Raw genomic sequence first — 23,293 nt, forward strand, 5'->3', positions numbered from 1 at the left:
TAACAGATGATCTTCTATCATATTTGAGTTACACTTCACTACTTCATTTTCTTTAGATTATTGGGTCCGCGTTTTCCTCCACATCCGTTTCCTCGTCTCCGTGCTCAGCAGTATACTGATCTTGCCTTGTGGGGCCATTTTTTCCTTATACTTCAGTGGAAATGCCTTGACAACACTGTGGTGGTTACTTCATCCTGAGAGACCACAAACTAAACAGCAGAAATACACTGTATAGATGCTTGTTTAGTGGTTATGCAAATCATCGTTGCCAGAGGTAAAATTAACATTTTTAATTAAAATATTAGCACCAAACAAACACAGAAAAACACACTAATGATTAAATCATCTTGATAGAACCTCATAGTGGAAAAATGAGATAGATTTCTACAAATTATTTGTACATAAAAGATGCTACGGCTCATGTTGGTGTTTTCAAAAAAATCATAAATATGCGAGTTTTTAAACAGTTGAAGTTTTAATGTTTACCACAGTCATTTAAACATTTGTTTCTTTAAATGTCACAAGCTGCGAAATAACACTATTTTCTTTTTGTTGAAATAAAATCTGTGCAGACTGCTTATCTTCTTTAATTATATTTTCACATTATTCACTACCAATAATAAGCAGGAAAATGATGATGATAAAAAAGTAATGTGAGATGAAATATTTAAACGTATTTAAAGTTTTAAGTTATCTGCATTTACTTAGCAGCAGGTATCAGATATCACATTTCTGATATCATGCGGCCCTGAGCCACAGAGCTGCAGCTTTCGGCAGCTGTTTTGAATGTTACTATAGCGCCTCCCAGTGGAGGTCTGAGCAAACGTCATGTAAGAGCAAACGGCGTAGGATGCAAGGGAACTTTAAGAAACATAACTTCAACAATGTAACTTTATTTCCAGTTTGTTATGACAAAAAACGAAATACAGATTCTTCATATAGCCAAAAGATGCCTTTAAATGTGTGTGTGGGGGAAAAGTTGGATGGCCTTTTGCCGCAGTTTCCTCTAAGTGTGATATTCACCTTTTCGGTGGTGGATACAGATGATTTATTTACACTGCTCTGGTCCACACAGGCCGAGCATTGCCTTCTGGTAGTCTCCCTTGGTGTGTTCCTGCAGAAAACAGAGCAGGTGAGAGTGAGTGCATGACAGAGCAAGCCTCTCTGTAAATCAGTAACGGGCCGGGGCAGGTTGAATAATTCACTTACCAGAATAGTCTTTTGCAGCGACTGTCCAAAGTTGGCCTTGTATTCGGAACAGATCTTTTTCAGGTCCACCTCGCAGCGCGACACAACAATCCTGGTCACCACCTTCTCTTTGGCTGATTTACTCTGAGCAGACGAGCACAAGTCAGCACTCCACTGAAGTCGTACATGTTCTATACTTAACCGCAGCAGCTGACGCAACACTGTTGTAACATAACTTTTACCAACTTTTGGATTCTGTGATCCTGAAGCAAAATGGAACTTTCACATGCAGATATATTTCTCACGTCGGTTCCAAAACAAACGGAGAAAACAAAGTCTGGCCTTTTAAAAGTTTCAACAAGAAGGAAGAGAAGAGCACTGAAGCTACCTGCATGGCTTCGTTCAGTCTCTTGGCAAAGTACAGCTGTTTGTTTTCAAAGCACTGAACTGAAACAAAAGAAAAACAGAATGAATATCCACAACAATACATTTGGTAGTATTTTAGAGTAAATGTATTTAATATGTATTTGTACATGTTGTAGTTTATTTTCATTCTTAGCTTAGGAAGGGATTTGTATAATGAAACCTGAGCTAATGTTTACTTCAGGTATAGAATTAATAGGATCACTGCAGATTCTACGTAACTGCTTGTGTTGCCAATATGAATTACTGATAAATCATACACGTACCTAGCACCAGAAAGGACATTTGCAAGTCTCCTTTGACTTCCTTCACGATACTCTCCTGCATGTCATAGGGGCTGTAGCTCTTGTACCTCTGAAACACTAACAAGTAGAGAAAAATTATTCATTTTGATTGTTAACGGGCACATTTTTTCAAATGATTAGGACAAAAGGAAAATTAAGAGTTATTTATTAACGATTCCGCATGAAAACAGGGCGTGTTACCTCTCTGCAGGTGTGGAACACTTCTCTCAGACATGATGGAGATCCAGGTCGCCACATCAGTGCCTTTATTCTTAATGCCGGCGTCATAGAGAGCCTGGGTTGAATCAACAAAGTACCAATTAACAAGTCTGTAATGAAGATTTCTAGTTATACAAAATTATAATCTACACAAAGTTTTATCAAATTATCCAGCCTAGGCTTGTTTAAACATCCTTGTAGATATCTCCTTTACTTGGTTGTTTGGCTAAATGCAAGAATTTTAAATGTTAATATAAAATTATACATGGTACATATTCTAAAAATGAACTGGTAAAATATTCAACATGAGGTTGATCTTAAAATAGAACTTATTATTCTTAAAAAAACGTTTTAATCATATGGACAAAAAGGGGCAGTGGGACCCTGAGGTTTATTTACAATGTTAGGTAAGTCTTTTGTTGATCAAGAACAATTTCCACATCCACATTTCAAAGATACAGAATATTGAATTTGTTTAACATTCTGCTAATATTTGCAGACAAAGTGAAAATAGCAACTTACTCTTGCATCTTCATCGACCTTTTCAAAGTCCACGACGGAAGACGGTTCAGCTCTCTTGGTCTGCACAGGGACGAGACGCGACTCGGGTCAGTTTCAACATGATCGTCTCACATTAACAATAACAAGACAGACACTGACAGATCTCACCTGCACCAGAGCCAAGAGCAGCTTCGCAAAATTCCCTGAGGTGTCACCTGCGACATCTTTTTCCAGTTCCTTCTTGAACACTGTGGGAAATAATATTTTGTCTTTCAGAAAGTCTCTTCGAGCATGGGCAGGTCCATGGGTGAGACGTCACACATTGAAATGTGCTTCCAGCCCTTTAACCCCCATATCGTGTCCCCTGCTTCTGACCCCTTGGTAAAGTTCGGGTCAAATTCACCTGGGACATTATTGGGGTTAAATAATGTTAAATATTAACGTAAATAATCCTCATCTTTATCTCAATTCTAATAGTCCTACTTTCAATATGATACGTGTTTCTATGTAATCTCTGCTAGATCACATTTAACAATTCATTTGTCATACATTTATTTGTGATTTACTTTACTTTGTAAATTAACTTTTTGCAATTTACAATTTTTTCCATTGGTGTTTAGGATTTTCCAGATGATTTTTTTGAATCAGAGCTTGCATCAGAAGGAGCCAGTCGGCCGTAGGAAGTTTCCTCTGAGTCGATCTCATCTTCAAATTTATTTCTACATTATCCCTATACTCTAAAACACCCTCCTGTGCCACTTCACCGTGTCTCATTATCTTCCAATATTAGCTTGAAGCTCGTCTGAGCGGAGAGTGTTCTTCTCATTTTGCTGGTGTACAGTTGTAATTGAAGTGACCTACACACTGTGCAGGTGTGAGAGACACAGTGAGGGAACATGTTTAATAATAAGAAAAGTTTGGAATTACATTGTGCAGGGTCACACTCTACAGCAAATGTGTAGTTTATACTCCGTGTTTTACTCATGTTCAACAGAAAATTTTAAATTATCCTCGCATCATTTTCTTTTTAGTAAATGGCTGGGACATTTTGAACTTACACTCCTTGTAGACCTTCTTAATCTCCACCAGCTCATCATTGCTGCGTGAGCACAAAATCTCAACCAGCGTTTCTTCATCTGTTCCCAAACCCTGCAGAGACAGAAATCTTCATCACTGTTTATACATGACTCATGAAGAAATACACCGCCTCACTTCAAAGCCAACTAAAGAATAAAAGCATATTTTGTCTTTTTTTTCCCCAGTAGAGGGCACTGTAATCCTTCAACATCCCTCACCTTGATTGATCCTCTGATTTCCGAGGCGTCGTACTGGGCCGTGCTCCTCATCAGACCGAGGACCACAGTTTCCAGGGACCCGGACAGCGCCGCCTTCAGGGCTGTGATCATGTCCTGAAAACATAAAAAACACAAGAGCGTCATCCCATTGGACTGAATGTGTTGAGGCACATCATCAGAGCTGTGTGGGGATTGTCCGACGCCCACTGTACCTTCTTTGCCCTTTTTTCATATGCAAAAGCAATGTCTCTCCTCTGGGAGTAGGTCCGCTTTGTTAGGACGTCAATGATGGTCTGCTCGTCCACTCCTAATGTTGGTGCGGAAAAGACACACATGCAAACATTGAGTAAGACAAAAAGAGTAGAATCCAAACACAAAATATATTTAACGACTATATCTAAATTATGTGGATTAAAACAAACTTTCTGAGAGTCCAACTGATTGGGGGATATTTGGGCTAATGCTCATATCGATAACTGGAAGTAAAATTAAAGGCCTGTTATTATAAATTGTTATTCTATGCTGTATACATAACAATCATCTTTTTTTGAAAAGGATGCCTCCAAACTAGATACAACCTTTGAAATAATATTTAGGGATTTGTATTCTTACCCTTGCATAGCATTGTGGGAAAAAATGTTACTGTGCTTCATTGCTATACACCTGTGTGTGTGTGTGTGTGTGCGCGCGCATGCGTGCGTGCGTCAACAGTAAGACTGACATTACAGTAGGAATGTAGCGATATTTGTTAAAACCAGTGGTTGACTTTCATTGGTAGCTGATCTAGTCTGCACTGTAGTGGACCATCAGACTGAGTGGTGAGAAAAACATAAGACGAATATATACGAATATAAGATGGCCTGGCACTAACACAGGTTTGATTCAACATGGTCACAAGGCACTTCCCCCCTCACGCTCCCTCTCTAGAAAAATCTCCCCACACAGAACAAATTCGTCACTACAACAAAATGGAGGGTTGGTGGTCAGACCGCTGCCAAAAGCTCTCAGCCAGTGTCCAGAGCGGAGCAGTGCTGTGCCAACACCGAGGCACAGACTTGGAGGTGTTCCCAGCACGGTCAAAAGATTCTGAGCCAGGATGCTGACTCACAAATACCAGCCACTGGAAAGGAGCTGTGGAACCGAGGACCCTGTGTTTTTTTTTGAGAGAGAGAGAGAGACGAGCGCAACTTTTGTGTCTTGCCTTTGGTTTTGATGGCAGTCTCGATTCTGGCCGCATCTCTGTCGGGCTCAAAGTCCCCAGCAGGTACCACAGTGGGGAACTTGGGCTCATGTGTCTGAGGATTCAGAGGGAGTGAGAGATGAAATGGTTGTTAAACAGTGTATTCAGTAGACCTGATGTACCGTATATTTTCTAAGATGAATGATGGAAGAGGCGTGGCATTACCCCAACGTTGAGAGACAGCTGTCCGAGAAACTCTGATACCAGAGCCATTGTGCTTGTCCTGGAAAAGGTGACAAAACTGTCAACACCACATGATCCTGTGATCAAATCTCACTGGAATTGCATCAGAAGCTCTCAGTTGAACCATGTGTCTTTTATCTGAAGACATAATCACTTGAGCCATTAAGGCGAGATCTTCTTAACAGAAGCAGAAGTCTTCTAAACTTCATTCAGCAGAGTCACACACATTCTCAAAGAGACTTTATCCAGTTTATAAAGTTATTTTTGTGTTTTCACTGCTGTTGCATATTTTTTTTTAAAAGATACTGTTGGCACACCACTAATGTTCAAATCCTTGTTCAGTCTGACTCACATTTTTATAAACAACCCCAGAGAGACACACCCTGGAAAAAGTGCTACCTTATGTCTGGTTTGAAGACTGGGCAGATTCAAATGAACACTGGAGAACAGGAACTCACTTTTTTTACTTGGAAAAAACTAAGAAAAATACACAAAAACTGAGACTGAACTGAAGACCATGTGGAAATCATTTCATGACTCATGACTGCAAGTTGGAAAGTTCCAACTCAAAGTAGTGTAAAGTTTAACCTCTATGACAAATCTACATTCAAATGTAAAATCACGCTGAACTTACCTTAGTTGTAACAGTTGATACAGATCTGACCAGGCGATGTTGAAGTGGAATGGGTGTGGAGGTCTAACTTTCCACACATACCCTGAAGACTTCCCCCGTCACCACCCCTGCCTCAGACTCCCCTCCCCCCCTTCCACACACTCGTGACTCCACCCTGTTCCACCAGAAGCCACTGGAAGCTCGGCTGCAGTTCAAGGTGGTAAAAAGTTTGGGACGTTTCCAACATACAAATTATTGACGAATTAGTGACGGAAGCCCCGAGCCTCCGGGAGATTCTCAAAGTGATGTCTGATCCTGTCATCACAGTCAAGCCCTTTTCTAATGTCTCCGCATTACAGTCAATGACCACACACCTGCATGAACTTTGATAAAGTTTATTGTTGCACTGTTTTTACTAAATAATATTGCTGACAAAATATACAAAACATCTCCGAACAACATTAAAATATAAAGTGTACATTCTATATTGTTTATAAAGTGCTTTGGCTTTCACATCTATATTTACAGTCATAATGTATTTCATTATGAAATCTGAAGACAGTCAGTGGTTGTCAGCCCCCCTTCTGATTTACCTATAACCTACACATCAAATAACATGACTGACATGTGAAATCATGACACCGGGTTTTAAATTGACTTCTGAAGTAGATTTTGAATATACTTGTTTCGCTTGGCCGTGCGTTTCGTCTGTTTGTTCTTGTTGTTGCCTCTTTTCCTCTTCGACTGCCTAGCTCCACCGTTGTTGTTGTTGTTGTTGCCCACCGATGATCCCTCTCTCGCCATCTGGTGGGATACATAAAGGCAAAGTGTATCTTTGAATAACTGGGTGCTAGATTCAAGCAGCAACACAAAAGAAAAAATATATATTTTTATTTGCTAATCTCACAAGTCAGTGGCAAATGGTGACGATCAACATTGCCTCACTGAAAACCAGTTTTATTGACGGGTGATTTCCTTTGCTGCCTGACAAGCCAAAAGATGTGTTAACGTCTTTACGGTGAGGAATTTTAGACAGGCATCCCCTGAATGTGTCAGAGTCTATACCGGCAAACCACACTGAGCTGTGGTCTGAGATTGTTATGCTCTCTATTGTCCCTGTTGTTAGTTTTGGACTCGTAAGCTATGCGGTAGTGTGCTGGTTTAGCCTGTCTGACAAACGGCCAAGTGCTCTGCACTACAGTATGGGAGGCAGCGTTTCATTTACCTTGGAGAGGATCCCTCTGTGTGCATGTCTTTGTGTGTGGAAGGAAGGGTGTGGACTTAGAGTGGACCTAGACATTATTCAATTAACACTGAATGAACAACAGTTCAGTCACACTTTAACCTTTCATCTAGTCGTCATGAACACTTTTGTTACTTTATTGGTTCCACAGTGCCATCTGTAAACATGGTAACCACGACCAAAATCAAACACACCTTTGGGAGGGGTTTTGGTGGGAAGGTGCAGGGAACACGGCCGTGTGCTTGGTGGAAAGGAAGGACCACAGCTGGATCCACAGGTATCCAAGGCACGAGGCCGGAAGCCGGCGGCTGTGGGACCGAGCTGTGGAGCTGCTGCAGGTTGTACGGCCCCCGACTCACTTTCCCAGTAGCTGCTTTTAATAAGGTCACAAACGGTTCCCCTGCTTTGTGCGCTATCAGGTACTGTCCTTCGTCTAACCTACAAAATCAAATGAAGTCATTCAGGGTGTGTTATTTAAAAAAAAAAAAGAGGCACACATTGAAACATGTAACGAACTGACTAATCTCTGCTTCCCGGCCAAACGACTGGAATGGAGGTAAACGGAGCCCTTAAGAAAGCAGAAGATGACATATTTTCGGGGTTGTTTAGTAATCGATTGTGTAACCCTCCAACACAAACACGAGGGCAACACGATCGTCACATCTTAAGCCCGAGGCTGTGAGACGTGACTGTAAAATTTCATCACCTCAGACAGAGCGTGAAGAAAACTGTGCCCAGACAAATCTGCACACATTCCCATATTGAAGAAAAGGCCCAACTCTTATCCACATTCACCTTGTGCTGCCTCAAATCAAAAGATAAGACCCAAACTATCACTTACTTCACTATAAACATTCATCTGCAGTAAAAAACAGGAACATGAGGGTCAAGGAGCTCAGCACTAAACAAGCACAAACAAATCTCAGATGACAAATGTCCTTAACAACTTACCTAGTTAGCTTTTTCAGTAGGTGGTGCAGTATGTTTAGCGAGTTAGACGGCCTGTGGACGGAACATGGACATCACCAAGTTACAGTCTGTCTACTCTGGTGGGGATCTAAACTTCAGCAATGACTCAGATAACAAAAAAACAAGAGGCGATGAGAGCTACCACTGATGAAAAGAGCAGACGGGATCATAAAGGGATGATTAGGTTAACCACAATCATCTGCTCAAACGACACACTCACTTGAACCCACAGGAGATGTTCTGCTTCCAGTCGTCAGGCAGCTTTCTCGACAGAGCCACTTTTGATGAGTGCGCATTGATGTGGGCTACAGAGACAGAAAGGGAGGATGAGAGATGCGCTGAGAGAAGAGCTAATGAGCGTGCAACATGGAGAGCTTCACCTCCTCATCAGTCACTCTTGTGCTCAGAGTAATTAGTCTGATGGTTTGCCAGCGCCGTTACAAGCTTGAGTGGGGGGGAAGAAATGCTTGTTGGTCCTTTCTTCGTTTCCTGCCTCCCACTACAGCTTGTAATTTCTCCTTATTTCAACAACGCCCACCTTCAATTACGGATTATTTCAGAGCCTGCACAGCCATAAATACACAATTAGGGAAAGCCACATGATAAACCACATGATGAACGACGGGCCAGTGAGCAAAGAAAGAATTCTTTTATCTGCTCTGATTCTGGAGTCTATGTTGTTGAGTACAGTTTGGATGTTATCAACATTTTTCTCCATGGCTATTCTTGTACTTCTGTTAGTAACCTAGAACGCTGGTAGTTCTTTAAGACTGGAAGATCTAACATTTTTCAAAACTCGGACTCCCGATACAGAGATATATCCACTGCTGGCAAAGCTCTTCGCCACAGGGCAGCAGAACTAAAGGAACCAGTAGACGAGTTTGTACTGTAAGAGAATACTGTATGTCAAAGGGGTATAATTTAAAGACTGCTCTTTTGCAAAAGCTACTTTCCCTTGCAACAACTTCAGAAGTCAAACAAGATGCAGCTCGTACAGAAAAGAGACCTTCGCCTTTCACTGAATAAGCAGCGCACGTGTATGTCGACAATATCTTTAAGGCGTTTTAATCAGGGCTAAAAACAACATTTAGCTGAGCTCGGCACACTGCGTTTTTTGTAATTCCCCCACAATCAAGTGTGGCTGTTGACATGGCAACAAAGTAAACTCAAACACCACTCAGTCAAAGCAGGACGGTGAGTCATCTCAGGAATATTCCACTGGTTTGTGGGAGGATATGACTTGTGAACTCTCCTGAACCCAGTGGGGGATGGAGAAGAGACTATTCTCCTTTTTTTTGAGCTGCATACAAGTTGATTTGACTAATTCCTTAGCGTGTATGTAGAAAAATGAAAGGCATTTCACTAGAACTGAGAGGGATGAAGTGAATTTAGAAAGAATAGGCCAGTAGGAGTCATAAAAGTCTTACCTATGTATGAAACTGTGCTGGAGTGGAGCAATGTCTCTGTCCACAGCTGGCAAGCCTCACTACTGGTTAGACACTCAACACCGTAACTCAACTGGTACTCCAGCTTGGGGAGGACGTGCACTGGCACAAACTACTGGAACAAAAAATAGGAGGAAAGAAATAGGGACAGTTGGATATATGGATTTTATAACAATATATGAAACTATGAATTCTGCAGGTTGTCAATAAACCGACGTGAATACCTGGTTTTGGCTGCCTACTTTCCTGGAGTGGGTCAGTGAGACGGAGCTGCGCACCATGAGCAGCAGGTCCTGCAGACTGTAGAGCTTGTAGAGCAGGTTGCCCTCCTCCGGAGCCTCGTAATCTTGTTCATCTTCCGCACCAGCCTGCAGGTCTTGTGACAGTATTTCTGCGTGGAGGGGGGCAACAATGTACATGTTGTTGATAGAGCACAAAGACACAACTCAAATTCACACAATGAAAATAAAGTTTGACACCAACTTTTGTGCTCTGTGGTGTCGGAGTTAACCCCTGGTGCAGATTTGAGGGGAACAGAGCCAGTCTCTCCATCCTGGTTCTGCGTTCTCTCCAAATACGAAGACACACAGGATTTTACCAAAGACGTTGGATTGGAGTGAACTGGGGGTCCCGTGCAGCGGGTGGGTGAGTTCAGGGGTTCGGTGGAGCTTTTGCTTGTGTTGTTGGCAGAGTTGAACATTGCCGACTGCATGCGTAGGATCTCTCCCAGTTGGTCGCCGGCCTTTGATTTTTTGCATTGTCGCGTCTGCCGTGTAACCTTCTGAGGGGAAGATGAGTCTGGATGTACGGGGACAGTCTGAGAGATGGGGGCACTGGGAGAGCACGGCGTGGTTTGAGGCCAAGGTTGTGTTGTAGGTGTTGCAGCGCGAGACGCAGAGTCGTCAATGACCAGTACCTCATCATCGGAGTCTCCTGTAAAAGCTGGTCCTGGGTCACTTTCCTGTGCAGACTCCTGGCTTACCTGCTCAGTCTTTGTCACACTGGACTCACTCAGGACCGGCTGAGCCGTCTCCTCTGTCATGGGATCATCTGTTACGGTCGATGAGGAGTTCATCTCATCTAGTGAACTGCTACTAGTGTTTGCAAGATTCTCACTGGACATTTCACTGCTGTTTATGGGCGGGGAACTCGTAGATTTTTTACTTTTAGCACATGCATGTGGCTCGTTCCGTATTTTCGGCATCTTGGAGGCTTTAGTGGCCGTCGTCTCTCCGAATGTCTCCAGGTCGGTGAGGTCCACCTCAAAGTCAAGACCATTGTTTTCAAAAGACACTAAATTTCTTTGTGAACTCTCCTGGTTTCATAACAGAAAAAAAAAATCATTGCTCTGGAGATAACAAAAGCAAAATATCACATACTATCACACCTAAATGATTGTCAACATACCGTAGAGAGCTGCTGCTCATTCGCAGGAAGCTCCGTCATTAGATGGAAGACATTTTTTCTTCCATTCTTCGTGACGGAGAGCTTCAAACTCTCCTCATGGAAGAAGCGACTTCTCTCTCTCACTGTCATTTCAGTCTTCAGAAGAGGTGAGTCTATGTACACCGTCTTCTTCTGACCCTTGCCTGTAAACAAGACATGAAATACAGGACTGTGTGAAACAGTGCCACCAAAAGGGCGTTCAATGTCAGTGCACAAAGATTCATCTCGGATTCCTTCACCGCTTCATGCTGTATCCCTTTCACAACTTATTAGATATCTCTTATAAACAAAATCCTGCACGGTCAATGTGAAACCTATTTTCTTAACACTTGGTTAAAATCAACCATACAGATGTAAAGATCCTTATAATCCAAAATCCCATGCATTTATAATAATCTCATGAACTCATTTTAAACCTTGAAATAATATAATCACAAACTAGCCTTTGATTTACTATTTCAGCTTGAATTTCATGGTGTAAAACATGTTTTTGTTTGGGTACAAGTAATCCTTTTATTTTGAAGAACTGCATAATTCAAAATAATTTACATGTTCCTGTTTGAGAAGCTTTACTGTAGACACACTTTCCATCCATTATTATTATTAATAATAAATTTGTACTTATACTTATTTATCTCTGGTTAAACATGTATTTTCTAAGGCAAGGTGTAGTGTTACTGTCTATACATTATTGAGACCAGGAGGAGAATTGTTCTCAGTGATTTGACAGTTGGAAGATGGCCAGCGAAACAAAGGGGAGAGAGGAAAAAGAAAGAGGGGTACAGGCATATATTGTTCTTAAACCTTTTTGCCCAAAGGAAGCCGACCCCCAAATAAGCCCTAATTAAACATATTTCCCCCATGACAGCCTGAGTGACTGAATGATGACACTGTACCTTTTCCTGAATTTAATTTGATGCAAACAGGCAGCTCCCATGGCTCCCCGAAGTCAGGGCCATGGTTGTCCAGCAGCTTGACGAGGGCTTCGCGAGTCACACACACATGAGGCTCATAACGGGCACACAGCTTCTCTGCATTACCGTCACTGCTGACGGTCTATAGAGGAAAAAAATCCCCAAAAAACAAGACTGTGTCAGACCGCCACAACAACCCGTGTATAAGTCAACCAAATACAATTGAATACATTTAACTGGACATCTGCCTTAGTGTCATTCAGAAAACACAATTAGAACTGGTTTTGCTGAGCAAGTCACCAACACCCTCTGGTGTCTTTTGCGAAAACTGCAGGAGCTGAAGTGTAGTTACAATAGACCTGCGGTCATGAATCCCATTCTAGCAGTAAAACATCTTTGTAACTTTATTGGGCGTAATTAAAAAAGCGAGACAATTGCTTACAGCGTGCATGTCCTTAGCTTTTTTAGCTGGAGGATTCTCTGATGAAACACTGCGATAATCCGATGCAAGCTGTGCATCAGCAGGCACCACCTTGTGGTCTGTAATATCCACATTGCCCTGGAGAAATAAAGGGTGCAAACATGAAAAAGAAGGAAGTGAATTAACACCAAAAGACTGATTCTGCAATACAATACTTCAAGTTCAAAGCCTGAATAGAAGCGTGGACAATGGCATTTATGAAGTGAAGTCAGTGAAGTGGTTATACGACTGGAACAGAAGTACTTTACCATGATGAGTAGCTGTTTTTCAAAGGTCAGCGTCAGGCCTGGGTTGAACGTCCCCCCAGTCAAACTAGTCATCTCTTGGATTTGGTAGAGCTGAGGGATTGTCCCAATGCACTCCAAACAGCTCCTGAAGAAATCCTGAAAAACAAATATGGACTCTATGTATGAATGCTTGTGAGCACGCATCACACGGACGCAATCCTTGTAGCATCAGTACCTCTGAATATTGCATCGCTCCCTGTGATATGAAGTTGTAGTCGTCGGCACACATCTTGGCCACATCGTGCAAGTACCTCATGAACTGCGTCACTTCGTTGTTCACCTGCGCCTTCAAGCTCTGAAAAATGACACCAGACAATTTGAGCAAAGCAATACGACAGAAACTATTGATCAAAAATAACATCCAGGAGGAGAGAACACTGGTACCTGTGGGGGATCTCTGGTTTTCTTACTCATCAAAAAGCCAAGATATATGTTCTGGTCTTGGCCGGACAAGGAGGATATACAAGGGAAGGGCAGTCTGGGTTCAGGGTAAGGAGCCTTGGCCTCATTCTCAGCCTGCTTGAGCGTCACTTTTGATTTTTGGGCATCCTTGCATTCTTCTGCACGTCCTGCGGCGTTGTCAGCACATGGACCATCACTATCACAGCTGGTTAAACTGTTGTCTTTAAACTCTGCAGCAACTTCTGTCGAGTGACAGCTGGAGGCTTTTGCAGCCCCGACATCGCATCCCTGTTTTATGATGGTGTTCTTTACAGGACTGAGAAAGAGAAACAAAAATGAGGGGAAAAGAAAAATGCATTCTTGTTAGCCATTAAAACCACAGTATAATACATCAGAACTAATGTGTTACTTCATATATCAATTTATTATCATACCTTTGGAGAGAGGCCCACAGTTCTCTGATACTAGGTGCAAGGGAATATTTGTCATAGAGATCTCTAGTAAAGAACGGAGCGTCAGGAACTGGAGGATCTTCCCTTGAATTAAAAGAAGACAGTAAATGATATTACTTGTGTTGTTCGCCGACATTCATAACATTACATTCTACACTGCCCAGATTTTGTACTGGGACAGACATTTTTCTCGACGTGCAAAATAGTGGAAATGAATTGGTTCAAAGCTGGCGTTACAGTGGGGTGAGCACTGTAACAGATCTCTTTTCTGTTTACCAGTACTGACTTAAGAGAGTGAAATTAATGCACTTGACATGAAATTCACTTCCATCAGCCAGAAACTAAATTTAAAAGGTTTTACTGTAAAAACGAAAAAGTAATAGGATCTTGTGAGTTATAAGTCACAGAGCTACAGGACATGATGTCATCCATAGAAACAGCATTTCAAAAAGCTACAACCACAATATCAATAAGAAAAAGGCTGCTACAACAATTATTCAATATTCAATTTTCCAAAAGACAGTTTCATCTAAAAGTAGTAACATCACACAATCCAAAGTTACGCAGTATGATGCAACATAGTAATATTAGGTATCATAGTACAACAAGATGTGTCTGTATTGCTTGTATTATGGCTGTTAGATCTAATAATAATGTTTACTATTTAACACAGTTGGTGTCGCACATGACACTGAATGCCCACACTGGCATAAAAAGGGCAAAATTAACTAAATAATAAAGATATCACATTTATTTATCAGTATATATTTATACTGGGTGAGCACCTGGTCGTCCGTCGCTGTGCGTGGGAGGCAACAGGTGCCAACAGCTCTGTATTTGAGGCTACACTCATGTGCACAGTTGGTCTATAATAGATCATCTCAAATGATCAAGTATCTCTTGGGAACGTCTTCAAAAATACTATGATTATTTTATGTCGATGTAATGGTGCCATGCCAAGTTTTATTGGAAAAAAACAATCAACTCTCAGTATTATATCCATGGCAACCTGACACTTGTTGTCTTCCCAATTTGTTACAAACAGCAGCATGTGCTCATCCTCAAGACCTATAGCTAGAAGTGTCAGGCAGAACATTTAGATGCGTCGTGATGAACCGGACTGTGCGTCATCGCGAGGTGACCGGAAGTGTTCATCCCAGTGCTGATGGACCCGAACGAGCCTCACACCAGCTCCTCGACCGGTTCACGCGAACATAAACTAAAATGATCGCCACATGCTGCTGTTCAACTTGGACACGTACGTTATTGAGACGGCGTGCTGACGCAGGGACACCCGTGGCCGTGTTAGTATGACGTGATCAGAGGGAGAGGCACAGTTGAATTGAAGCGGTCCCAACCGGATGTGTACACGGCTGAGCTCCAACCCCCGGACGTCCTGCAGCCCGGGCGTCCGTCGAGGTTAGCCTGGTGCACTCCCCTCGCCCGGGCCTCGTGTTTCTTAATATAACAACTCACCTGAACACGTACACAGCTGCACACATCTGCTTGGTGGCAAACACTGTCCGGGTCAGCACATGTCCTCTAGCATACGAGCGGCTAACGTTCGGCTAGCACAGCGGCTCTGCGCTGTAACTCGCCGCCGGGCTTAGCTTGGCGTGCTAACTAGCAAGTGAGGTAACATTAGCTAGTGGGTCAGTTCACTCGTCACCATATTTGCAAACTGTAACTCACCACACCAGCTCCATCACCGTGGCTGTCTACTGGTCCGCAGGGGCGACGACATTTAACACAGGCACTACTGTAAAGTCAGTTAGCATCACCCGGCATACACACACACGTTGGACAGACCATGTTCTTCGTCTGGTGAATGTGTGTTGACCTTAAAGCCTTGTGTGATTTGCTGCCCCCCTCCGGACAATGAATACATTTTTTTTTTTTGGTGAAAATCTGCTCTTTATCATATTTCAGCTATCAACACTTCTTTAGAGTAAAATTAAATTAAAAATCTATTCAATTGAAGAAATTCAATAGTTCTTTAGAGAATACACATTTCAGCCCCCTAAAAATAATATTAAGAAATTACAGAACCATAACTTGTCAGAAAGAGTTTGCCAGGTTTGTGTCTCTAATCATTTCAAGATTTCATCACTCATAACTCTGTGACTGGACCCAACTGCCCCACATTTAATTGTTGAATCTTTTAATTACCATTAATATTTGAATTTAAAATGTGATGTACATCATAACCACTACGATTAAGTTTTCATATTGCTGAATGGTTTCTCAGCTTGTTATATCTAATACAAAAATGTTTTGGACTGATGTCTTCTTAACCATTCTTAAGTGTCTGTTGACAAAATAAATGTCATACTCTTGTTTTGATTTTCATGTCCAATTGCACATATTTAAATCAAATGTTTTGAACTAATTTAATGAAGTTCAGGCTCTAGTTAGATTTCAGAATATTTAGGCCTTATGCAATTATTGTGAGTCAAAAATATTCAGCTTGATTGGTTTTATTAAAGGGGGTGGGGGGTGGGGACAATGGAGACAGTTAAACAGTCAGGAAATAAAAGCCCATTACAAGCGGTAAATTTTATTATGGGATAACAGCACATAAAGCACATCTAAAATCGATGTGTCCAATGCACTTTTAATAAAGGTAATATTAAAGGTACAGTTTCTAAGTACAATATAACAACATTCATATTAGAATGAAAAGTATTTAAAAGACAACATTAAATTTCTTATTTTTCTTTACAGATGTATTTACAAAATGAATCAAAATACTTATTTTCATATTTAAGAATCAGACAAGAAGGAGCAAAACTACATTTGTGAATAGACTACCTGCTAAAGAGAGTTCAAAAGAGTTGGATAAAAAGGTACATGATCATCTGTCCCCATTTTTACATCAGTAGCAAACGAGTGACTTAGAAATTTGTGACAACCACACACTAGTTTCGGCTTTCCCATTATTTGTACGGCTTTTGCATGAAAAAAAAATGAAAGAAAAAGAATCCAGATCCACCCGTGCTCCACCCACCCTTCATGTTAAGTTACCAAAACTGACTGAGCGCACATTGAACACAGAACATTAAAGAAAATGTGTTGTATTCCTCTTTTACAAACAGATACAAATACTTGCTATACAACGCATAAGTAGATCTTCTGTTCTCAGTGAAATAACAAAACAAAAGGTTAGCAAACAAAGGATGAACAAATGATGGTGAACTTTTCTGTAATATTATTTGCAAGCATTTATTTGACCCTTCAAGATCGAAAATGAAACACATTTCCCATTTATGTTTCTGAAACCAGGTGAGGGGCGACTGTACATTTAAACCCTTTGATGTTGCGCTTCAACCCACGATTAAAACAAAGAGAGAATCTGAAAATAACATTTGAAGCACTTGAGATTGAGAATTCATCCTCATGTACAAAATACATCGCCACTTCAGTACACGTTTGGAAAACCACAAAAAAAAAGGACAATCAAAACCATGTATGCGTCTTGTTACACCGAGAGGCACTCAGTGTGATACGTTGTGTATTATTGCAAGTATATTCTTACTGATATTTGCTACAGAGTGCAGAGAAAAGGTCAACTTTGTCCTCGAATGGCGATCATTTCATGTACACGTGTGACACTTCCTGTGGTGCTAAAAGTTTAATTATGCCACTGGTCTGAATAAAACCATTGTATCAGGATAGCCTAAAATGTGGGGGGGGGGGGATAACAAAAGCGTACTGAGGCTCTGTTTCATGAAATCCAAGCACCGCTTCCCTGCATCAGGCGAAGAACTACGCAGATACAAGAGAGGTAAATATTAAGTATCTTAAAACCTGACAAACTATAAGCCCCAGTGAGTGGTTTTAACAGACAAAGGAAAAACAAAACACAATACCGCCTGTTTCTGTTTGAATATTATTATCGTTTTCCCACAAACCAGAAACGCAACCTTAAATAGCTTGTTAATTAGCAGATACTAGATTTGCTATAAGTCAGAAGGAAATAAGTGCCTTACCCCAGGACAAGCACACTGATACAGGTGCTGGCTGGGTAATTTTACCACTATCATTTTAATTATTCTTATTCTTTATTTGAGTCCTAATATCAATAATACATTAATGTGCAATGAAATGAATGTACTAATAGGGCAGCCAGGCTTAGGAATCAATACTTTGTTCACAAAATTAACTTAACCTAGCACCACACATCAGGGCAACACAAAGTAAAGGTCAGCACACCCCGTCTCTATCAAACTAATCCTAAAGGAGGGAGGCAAACTAGAAACAGAGTTATCATACAATATGGTGTCATTGATAAACAGATAAATATTTCCACTGGGTAGGCCTTAGTAGCAGTATTTTCCTCTTACCTATACAGACAGAAGTTACAGAGCTACCTTTATACATGTGATCAATAATAACATTAAATATGGTGAAGAAACAGCTGAGATCGAGGGAGAGAGAAAGAGTGAGAAAATAAGATATACAGCATACAGGCCATGTCAAGTTCTTAGTTCTCCACCTGGGAACAGAACTGGTCAAATATACAGATGAGACATAAAAAACGTCCACAAAATCAACACAAAAGGCAACAGAAAGTGATAAATAAGAGGTGTATTTACATGCAGATGTTCAAAGACTATTATGCACAAAAGAATCAAAAATAATACACAGACATATATTATTGCTTGACATTCGATTATGGCTAAAAGTTGCTTTTCATTTTTTTATTATTTAAAACTATATTCTTAAACGTATTTTTTAATCATAAATCCTTATCAGCTGTGCTTTGGATTAATTAGTTTCTGTTAAAATGTGATGACTGACTCATAATTCTGGGTAACGCACCGACAACTCCAGCACATCTTCAAGCGTGACATAACACTTATCTTCACAATTTGTGGTCACGGAGACTCGTTTTAACAATTTACAGCCCAGAATTCTGGTTTTCAGCCGGTGGCTGCGGCTGTGCTGCCTGAAACGGAGAGCAACGTTTCCACCGTGGAGCTGGTCAATGTTTCTCCATAGCAATCTGCAGACCAATGAATTGTTGAAGGCATTATGTCATGCTTTTAAAAAAACCCTTCACCTATTATGGATGGATCAAGCTCGGCATTTTTCCAAAACCTTTTTTAAAAGAGAAAAAACTAAAAAACAGTCCAAAATAAAACCAAGACCTCCTCATCCACATAACCCTGTTCCTCTGTAATTATTAAAGCCTTGTCTGGGGTTTTATTTTATTCACACACTGTGAGAACAAATACATACGCACACATACACACACGCACACGCACACACAAACACACACACACACACACTATTGCTTTTTACAAAGACAACAGAGCAGAGACAGAAGGACTGGCACATTTTACTGTACACTAATACACTGATTGAATAGCACACTTAGCATCGACCCCTTTACCTAAAATGGGATCTCTCAAGTGAGACTATACAGAAGGACATCACTTTACAGGCCTGTGCGAAGGTGCAGTTTATACTTGGACAAGTATTCATGAGTTTGATGATCGTTTTTCCTGCCACATCAGTACATAAGAGGGTGAAAACAGAGTAATGGGGTTTTATTACTTTTTGTTGGAGTCAGCCGTGTGTGAATAAGTTCAATTCAAAAGGAAGATGACTGCACTGTAGAGACCCGTAATTGTAACACAAGGCATATTGTGTGTTTTATATTATAGAACATAGTACAAGCCACTCAACTACTTAGACCTGACGGAAAATAAAATGGAGACATCTTTTTCACTTTATGAGAAAGGAGCCTTTCCGGTGGTCGACCTCGACCGATCGCACTCGGTTGCTCGTAACGTGAACATTAAACAAAGATTCCAACAGCTTAAGTAACGGAATCGTTTTCAAGAAAAAGAAGTGTCTTCTTCTTTTTTTTTTGCAAATAAATAACAGGAAATCCAAATGTCCATCTCTTCATTATTAATCTGAACAGTAGCTGTTGTACTGCTGGTTCAGTGTGCTATGCCTGCTCCTCTCATCGGTCAAGTGCTCGTAAATTCACAAAAGAGCTACGTCGATGCTCTGCAACAGTCCAGAGGAAAGCGAGCTGCTTCTTCAGTCGACCTGTTACCTCCCTGAGCATTCACACCTCACCCTCTTGGCTGCTCCTGCCGGGCCACTGGGCCTCTCAACCTGGATTGTCTAGCAGTTTTCCAGACTGGGTTTTTTTTTTTTTCTTTCTCTGGGAGACTGAGGTTTACTAGTCATAGAGGGCTTGTGCATATCCAAAATAGCATTGGATCAAAACAGAGATTATTACTTAGGTACAGCATAATCTACTACAATCCAAAACACAAGAGATTTAGTATTGCATAAGAATATTTGGTTTTTCTAACAAAGAGGGTTATTATCATTTTTAAAGACCCTGATGACACCGTTTGAAACCAAATCAGATTTTTTTGTTGTGTGTCTCACAAATATGCTGTGTACTGATAAAACCACGGTTTAGTGAAAGTGATGGGGTTTGTTGTTTTTACAAATGAGATGTGTTGTTTCTTTTTTTGAGTGGCTGGCCGCCCCCGTAAGGAGATCAATAATGTCAAAGTCTGAACAATTCAGCGATGAATATTCATGGGTTAAACTCAACCACTTCTCATGGAACATTCCTGAACAAAAACAAAAACCATATCGATACAAACAAATGTCCTCTCAAACAGAAAGCACAAAAACAACACAACAACTCTTCCCTGAGGGGTGACAGCACAAGGCATTAACACCTTGTACAAATTGCACGGCAGAGGAATGATAGTGTGCAAACAAAAAAAAACAAAAACACAAACAACTGGATCCTATGTTACGGTGGGTGACAGATGTGTTAACATGCTTTGTTGGATTTCTAAAGGGATATCATTTTTTTTCCTTTTTTTTATTATAAATTCAGTTTTTTCCTTGTTTTTTTTTCCTCAAAAAGATATTTCTAGAAGCCGCTACTGAGATCGCTGGAATGTCTTAGGAATCCATTCTACATTACAGACGAGTAGACTGGAAAGCAGAAGCGACGACTACTGTTTGGCACATCCATGGGTTTTTTCTACCACGTTACTACGACACTGACAAGAAAGACACACTCAACAAAACAGAAGCACAACAACAAAGCATTCTGAAAATAGCACTTGTCCTAACATTTTTATGTTTCTCCCCTAATCATACAAACAACAGCTAGTCTAATTATTGCAGGAATATAGTTAAGTGCTACCTGGCTTCTTTTTCTCTCCCTCGTACGTTTTCATGGGTTTATTAACCGAAACATGTTACAAAAATAGAAGCTTTACTACCAGACAAGGCTTTGAATATTCACTTTCCCTTCACTGTCTCTTCTGTGTCCTGCTGTGGGGCTGCCGGGCTGAGGCTGAGGTGAGAAGGCAGATAAAGCAACTCAGAAATAACGACAAAGAAAGAAAAAGAAGACACTCTGAACATTTCCGAGAGAAGCTCATAAATGTGCTTTTGGGTTAGACGTACGCCGACCTCTCTCTCAATAGGCTGGTAACCAGCTTGCTGCATCTTTTCCTTCCACTAGATGGAACAATTGGACTAAAGTCAATGTGTGATGCTCCAGTCCGAACCACAAGCATATTCAACATTGATTTGTCAGACCTGGCTGAGATGATGTTGCATTTTTTACGTAATAAATGATCTTTTTCACCATAAAAGGAAAATAATATCAAAAGAATATGATGCTGCAAATTTCTTTCCATACCTCTATGTTTTCTTGCATTTAAAAAAAATGGTTCAAACAGAATGCAGGACTTGAGACTGTGACATCTCTACAGGGGTTGTTGACTGTTATCAAATGTGTGTGTACTCTCCAAAATAGGTATCGGAGCCACGCGGCTCTGATGTGGAGAGGTAACAGGTGATACGAGCGTCTCTACGCTGCCTTCTCACACGCGCCCATTTGTTCGACAGCGAGCAGCCACACCAGCCACCCCGACGGACGGCCCCTAACACTCCAGGACCAGTTATCAACTGTTGCTCCCAGGACGAGCCTCTGTGACCATGGTTCAACTTGTATTTCTTGTGCACATGCAACACATCACTAGGTAAATATACACGTCTTAAATTAAAGAAAGGTGTAAATAAAAGTGCCTTATCAATTCAACAATTAAGAATGGTCTAACTACTAATATCATACATGTTATTTAAAATAGATTCTATAAACATTACTTTTTTTCTGTATAGTAAGTACTTATGACCATATACCCTGTAGTACATTATAAAACAGGTGGAATGGACCCTTTTCATTGTGTTGGTGCCCTGTGCTTCTCCAGGGCACCTGTCCAGAGAAGGATTAATAGCAGATGGCCTTACATGATTTCACTATGCAACAATGGTGGATGGAGTCTTTGACAGCTAAAATCATTGTGGTTTCATTAGAATTACCAGAATTCTATGTTTCTCTTTTTTTTTTTTTTAAACGATTGTCCGTAGAGAGTTGCCGATTGCATCACCATGCCGACGGAGCCTCCCCTAAAGTTGCTGTGAGTTTTCATTCCAAGCACTGCGTCCAGAAGATACGACTCAACACAAAGAGAAAAGTGGCTGAACCTGACCAAAGTGTGCGCATTCATCAGGTTTTATTCTAGGACATATTGCATCCTGTAGAAATCGGGATGGGACTATTTGAAGTGTTGGATATAAAAATACCAGAACAGTTTTGGGAGTGTAATCAGAAAAATAATACTGACATTGATTCATCCTCATTTCCATCTTCATTTACCTTCATCTCTATTAAAGATGTCTTCAGCTATTTTCACGCCAAAAGTGGCTCATTAGCAATTAATGTGATCACAAGTCTGATGCACGCAAATCAGAATAATTTTGACTTAGGTAAGAAAATGCATGTGTCTTGAGTTCCATGTTAGAAATGCGCATAAAAAGGTCAAATTCAACCAGACAAAAGTTATTTGTGCCTATCTCCTCTTCACGTCCCACGGGGTGTCGGGTCCAACTATAGTCTTTCAAAGAGAACTAAATTCAATAAAGTAAACCTTGAGAATCAACTCCCCAAGCCCCCCACCCCCTCCCCGCCCCCCCTCCCCTCCGATGTAAAAGAAGAAGTTGAACAGCGTGCCATCTGTCCGCTCTGGTTGTGCAGGGCACCAATAAAGTGTCTCAGATTCCTCCTCCACATTCCCCTACGGTGGGCACACTGGCACCTGGCAGGGCTGCTACCCGTCAACGGGCATGGACTGCTCAAAGTCTGATCCAAACAACTCCTTGTATAAGGGGGGGAAGTGGGCACGCACAATGTCTGGGTATATTGCTTTGAAAGCTGTAAGCTTCTCTGTATGCCTACTGCACAGCGCTCGCAGTGTCGACACTTTGCATATCAACTGTGGAGAGAGAGGAGACAGGCTGTTTAGATTCACAGGGAGGCAAGGGCACGGAGCAATGGTAGTGAAAAACATTCCTCCCTACATTGTATTCCGTCTCACACAGGGGCAAACAGACTTGTAAATATTGAGTCAGGCGCTCAGACCAAGGAAAACTTGACATTTCATATTACGGCGCTGGTACAATTGATAAATTGCCACTTCTCTGCTGATAAAAAGGCATGTAACATTATGAACACTTCCCCTGGAATCAGTTACTTTAATCTAATGCGCCGAAAATGGCATAAAGCCTGTGGATAAAGATCCTGAAAAGTGAGAGATGACACTGCTACAAGGGTAGACCATGCTTAGCAGACAGCCACTTCCAGGGACA

The 23,293-nt window shown here is 41.1% G+C and overlaps 3 protein-coding genes across 4 annotated transcripts in view; all 3 read right to left on the minus strand.

The window, feature by feature from the left end:
• Positions 1-873: 873 nt before the first annotated feature.
• Positions 874-6,095, minus strand: LOC118315735 (annexin A2). The gene is made up of 13 exons (XM_035643258.1): positions 5,968-6,095; positions 5,316-5,373; positions 5,112-5,205; positions 4,123-4,217; positions 3,911-4,024; positions 3,674-3,764; positions 2,784-2,863; positions 2,637-2,696; positions 2,097-2,190; positions 1,878-1,973; positions 1,577-1,635; positions 1,210-1,332; positions 874-1,114 (listed from the first exon to the last, which is right to left on the minus strand). The coding sequence occupies exons 2-13, from the start codon at positions 5,361-5,363 to the stop codon at positions 1,049-1,051; spliced, it is 1,020 nt and encodes a 339-aa protein (XP_035499151.1). The 5' UTR covers positions 5,364-5,373; positions 5,968-6,095; the 3' UTR covers positions 874-1,048.
• Positions 6,096-6,325: 230 nt separating this feature from the next.
• ice2 (interactor of little elongator complex ELL subunit 2) lies at positions 6,326-15,430 on the minus strand. Its single transcript, XM_035643181.2, has 15 exons — positions 15,278-15,430; positions 13,568-13,669; positions 13,116-13,449; positions 12,907-13,026; positions 12,693-12,827; positions 12,406-12,522; positions 11,946-12,105; positions 11,011-11,192; positions 10,087-10,918; positions 9,828-9,994; positions 9,586-9,715; positions 8,379-8,463; positions 8,141-8,191; positions 7,384-7,627; positions 6,326-6,750 (listed from the first exon to the last, which is right to left on the minus strand). Exons 1-15 carry the CDS (start codon positions 15,289-15,291, stop codon positions 6,595-6,597), a joined length of 2,829 nt encoding a protein of 942 aa, XP_035499074.1. The 5' UTR covers positions 15,292-15,430; the 3' UTR covers positions 6,326-6,594.
• Positions 15,431-16,046: 616 nt separating this feature from the next.
• roraa (RAR-related orphan receptor A, paralog a) overlaps positions 16,047-23,293 on the minus strand; it is a 176,545-nt gene continuing 169,298 nt past the window's right edge. For both annotated transcript variants that reach the window (XM_035642013.2, XM_035642014.2), the window contains one exon: positions 16,047-22,920. In XM_035642013.2, the coding sequence (XP_035497906.2) occupies positions 22,756-22,920 (165 nt within the window). In that variant the 3' untranslated portion in view covers positions 16,047-22,755. The remainder of the gene's footprint in view (positions 22,921-23,293) is intronic.

Source organism: Scophthalmus maximus, chromosome 7, assembly GCF_022379125.1.
Source record: "Scophthalmus maximus strain ysfricsl-2021 chromosome 7, ASM2237912v1, whole genome shotgun sequence".
Taxonomy (NCBI): domain Eukaryota; kingdom Metazoa; phylum Chordata; class Actinopteri; order Pleuronectiformes; family Scophthalmidae; genus Scophthalmus; species Scophthalmus maximus.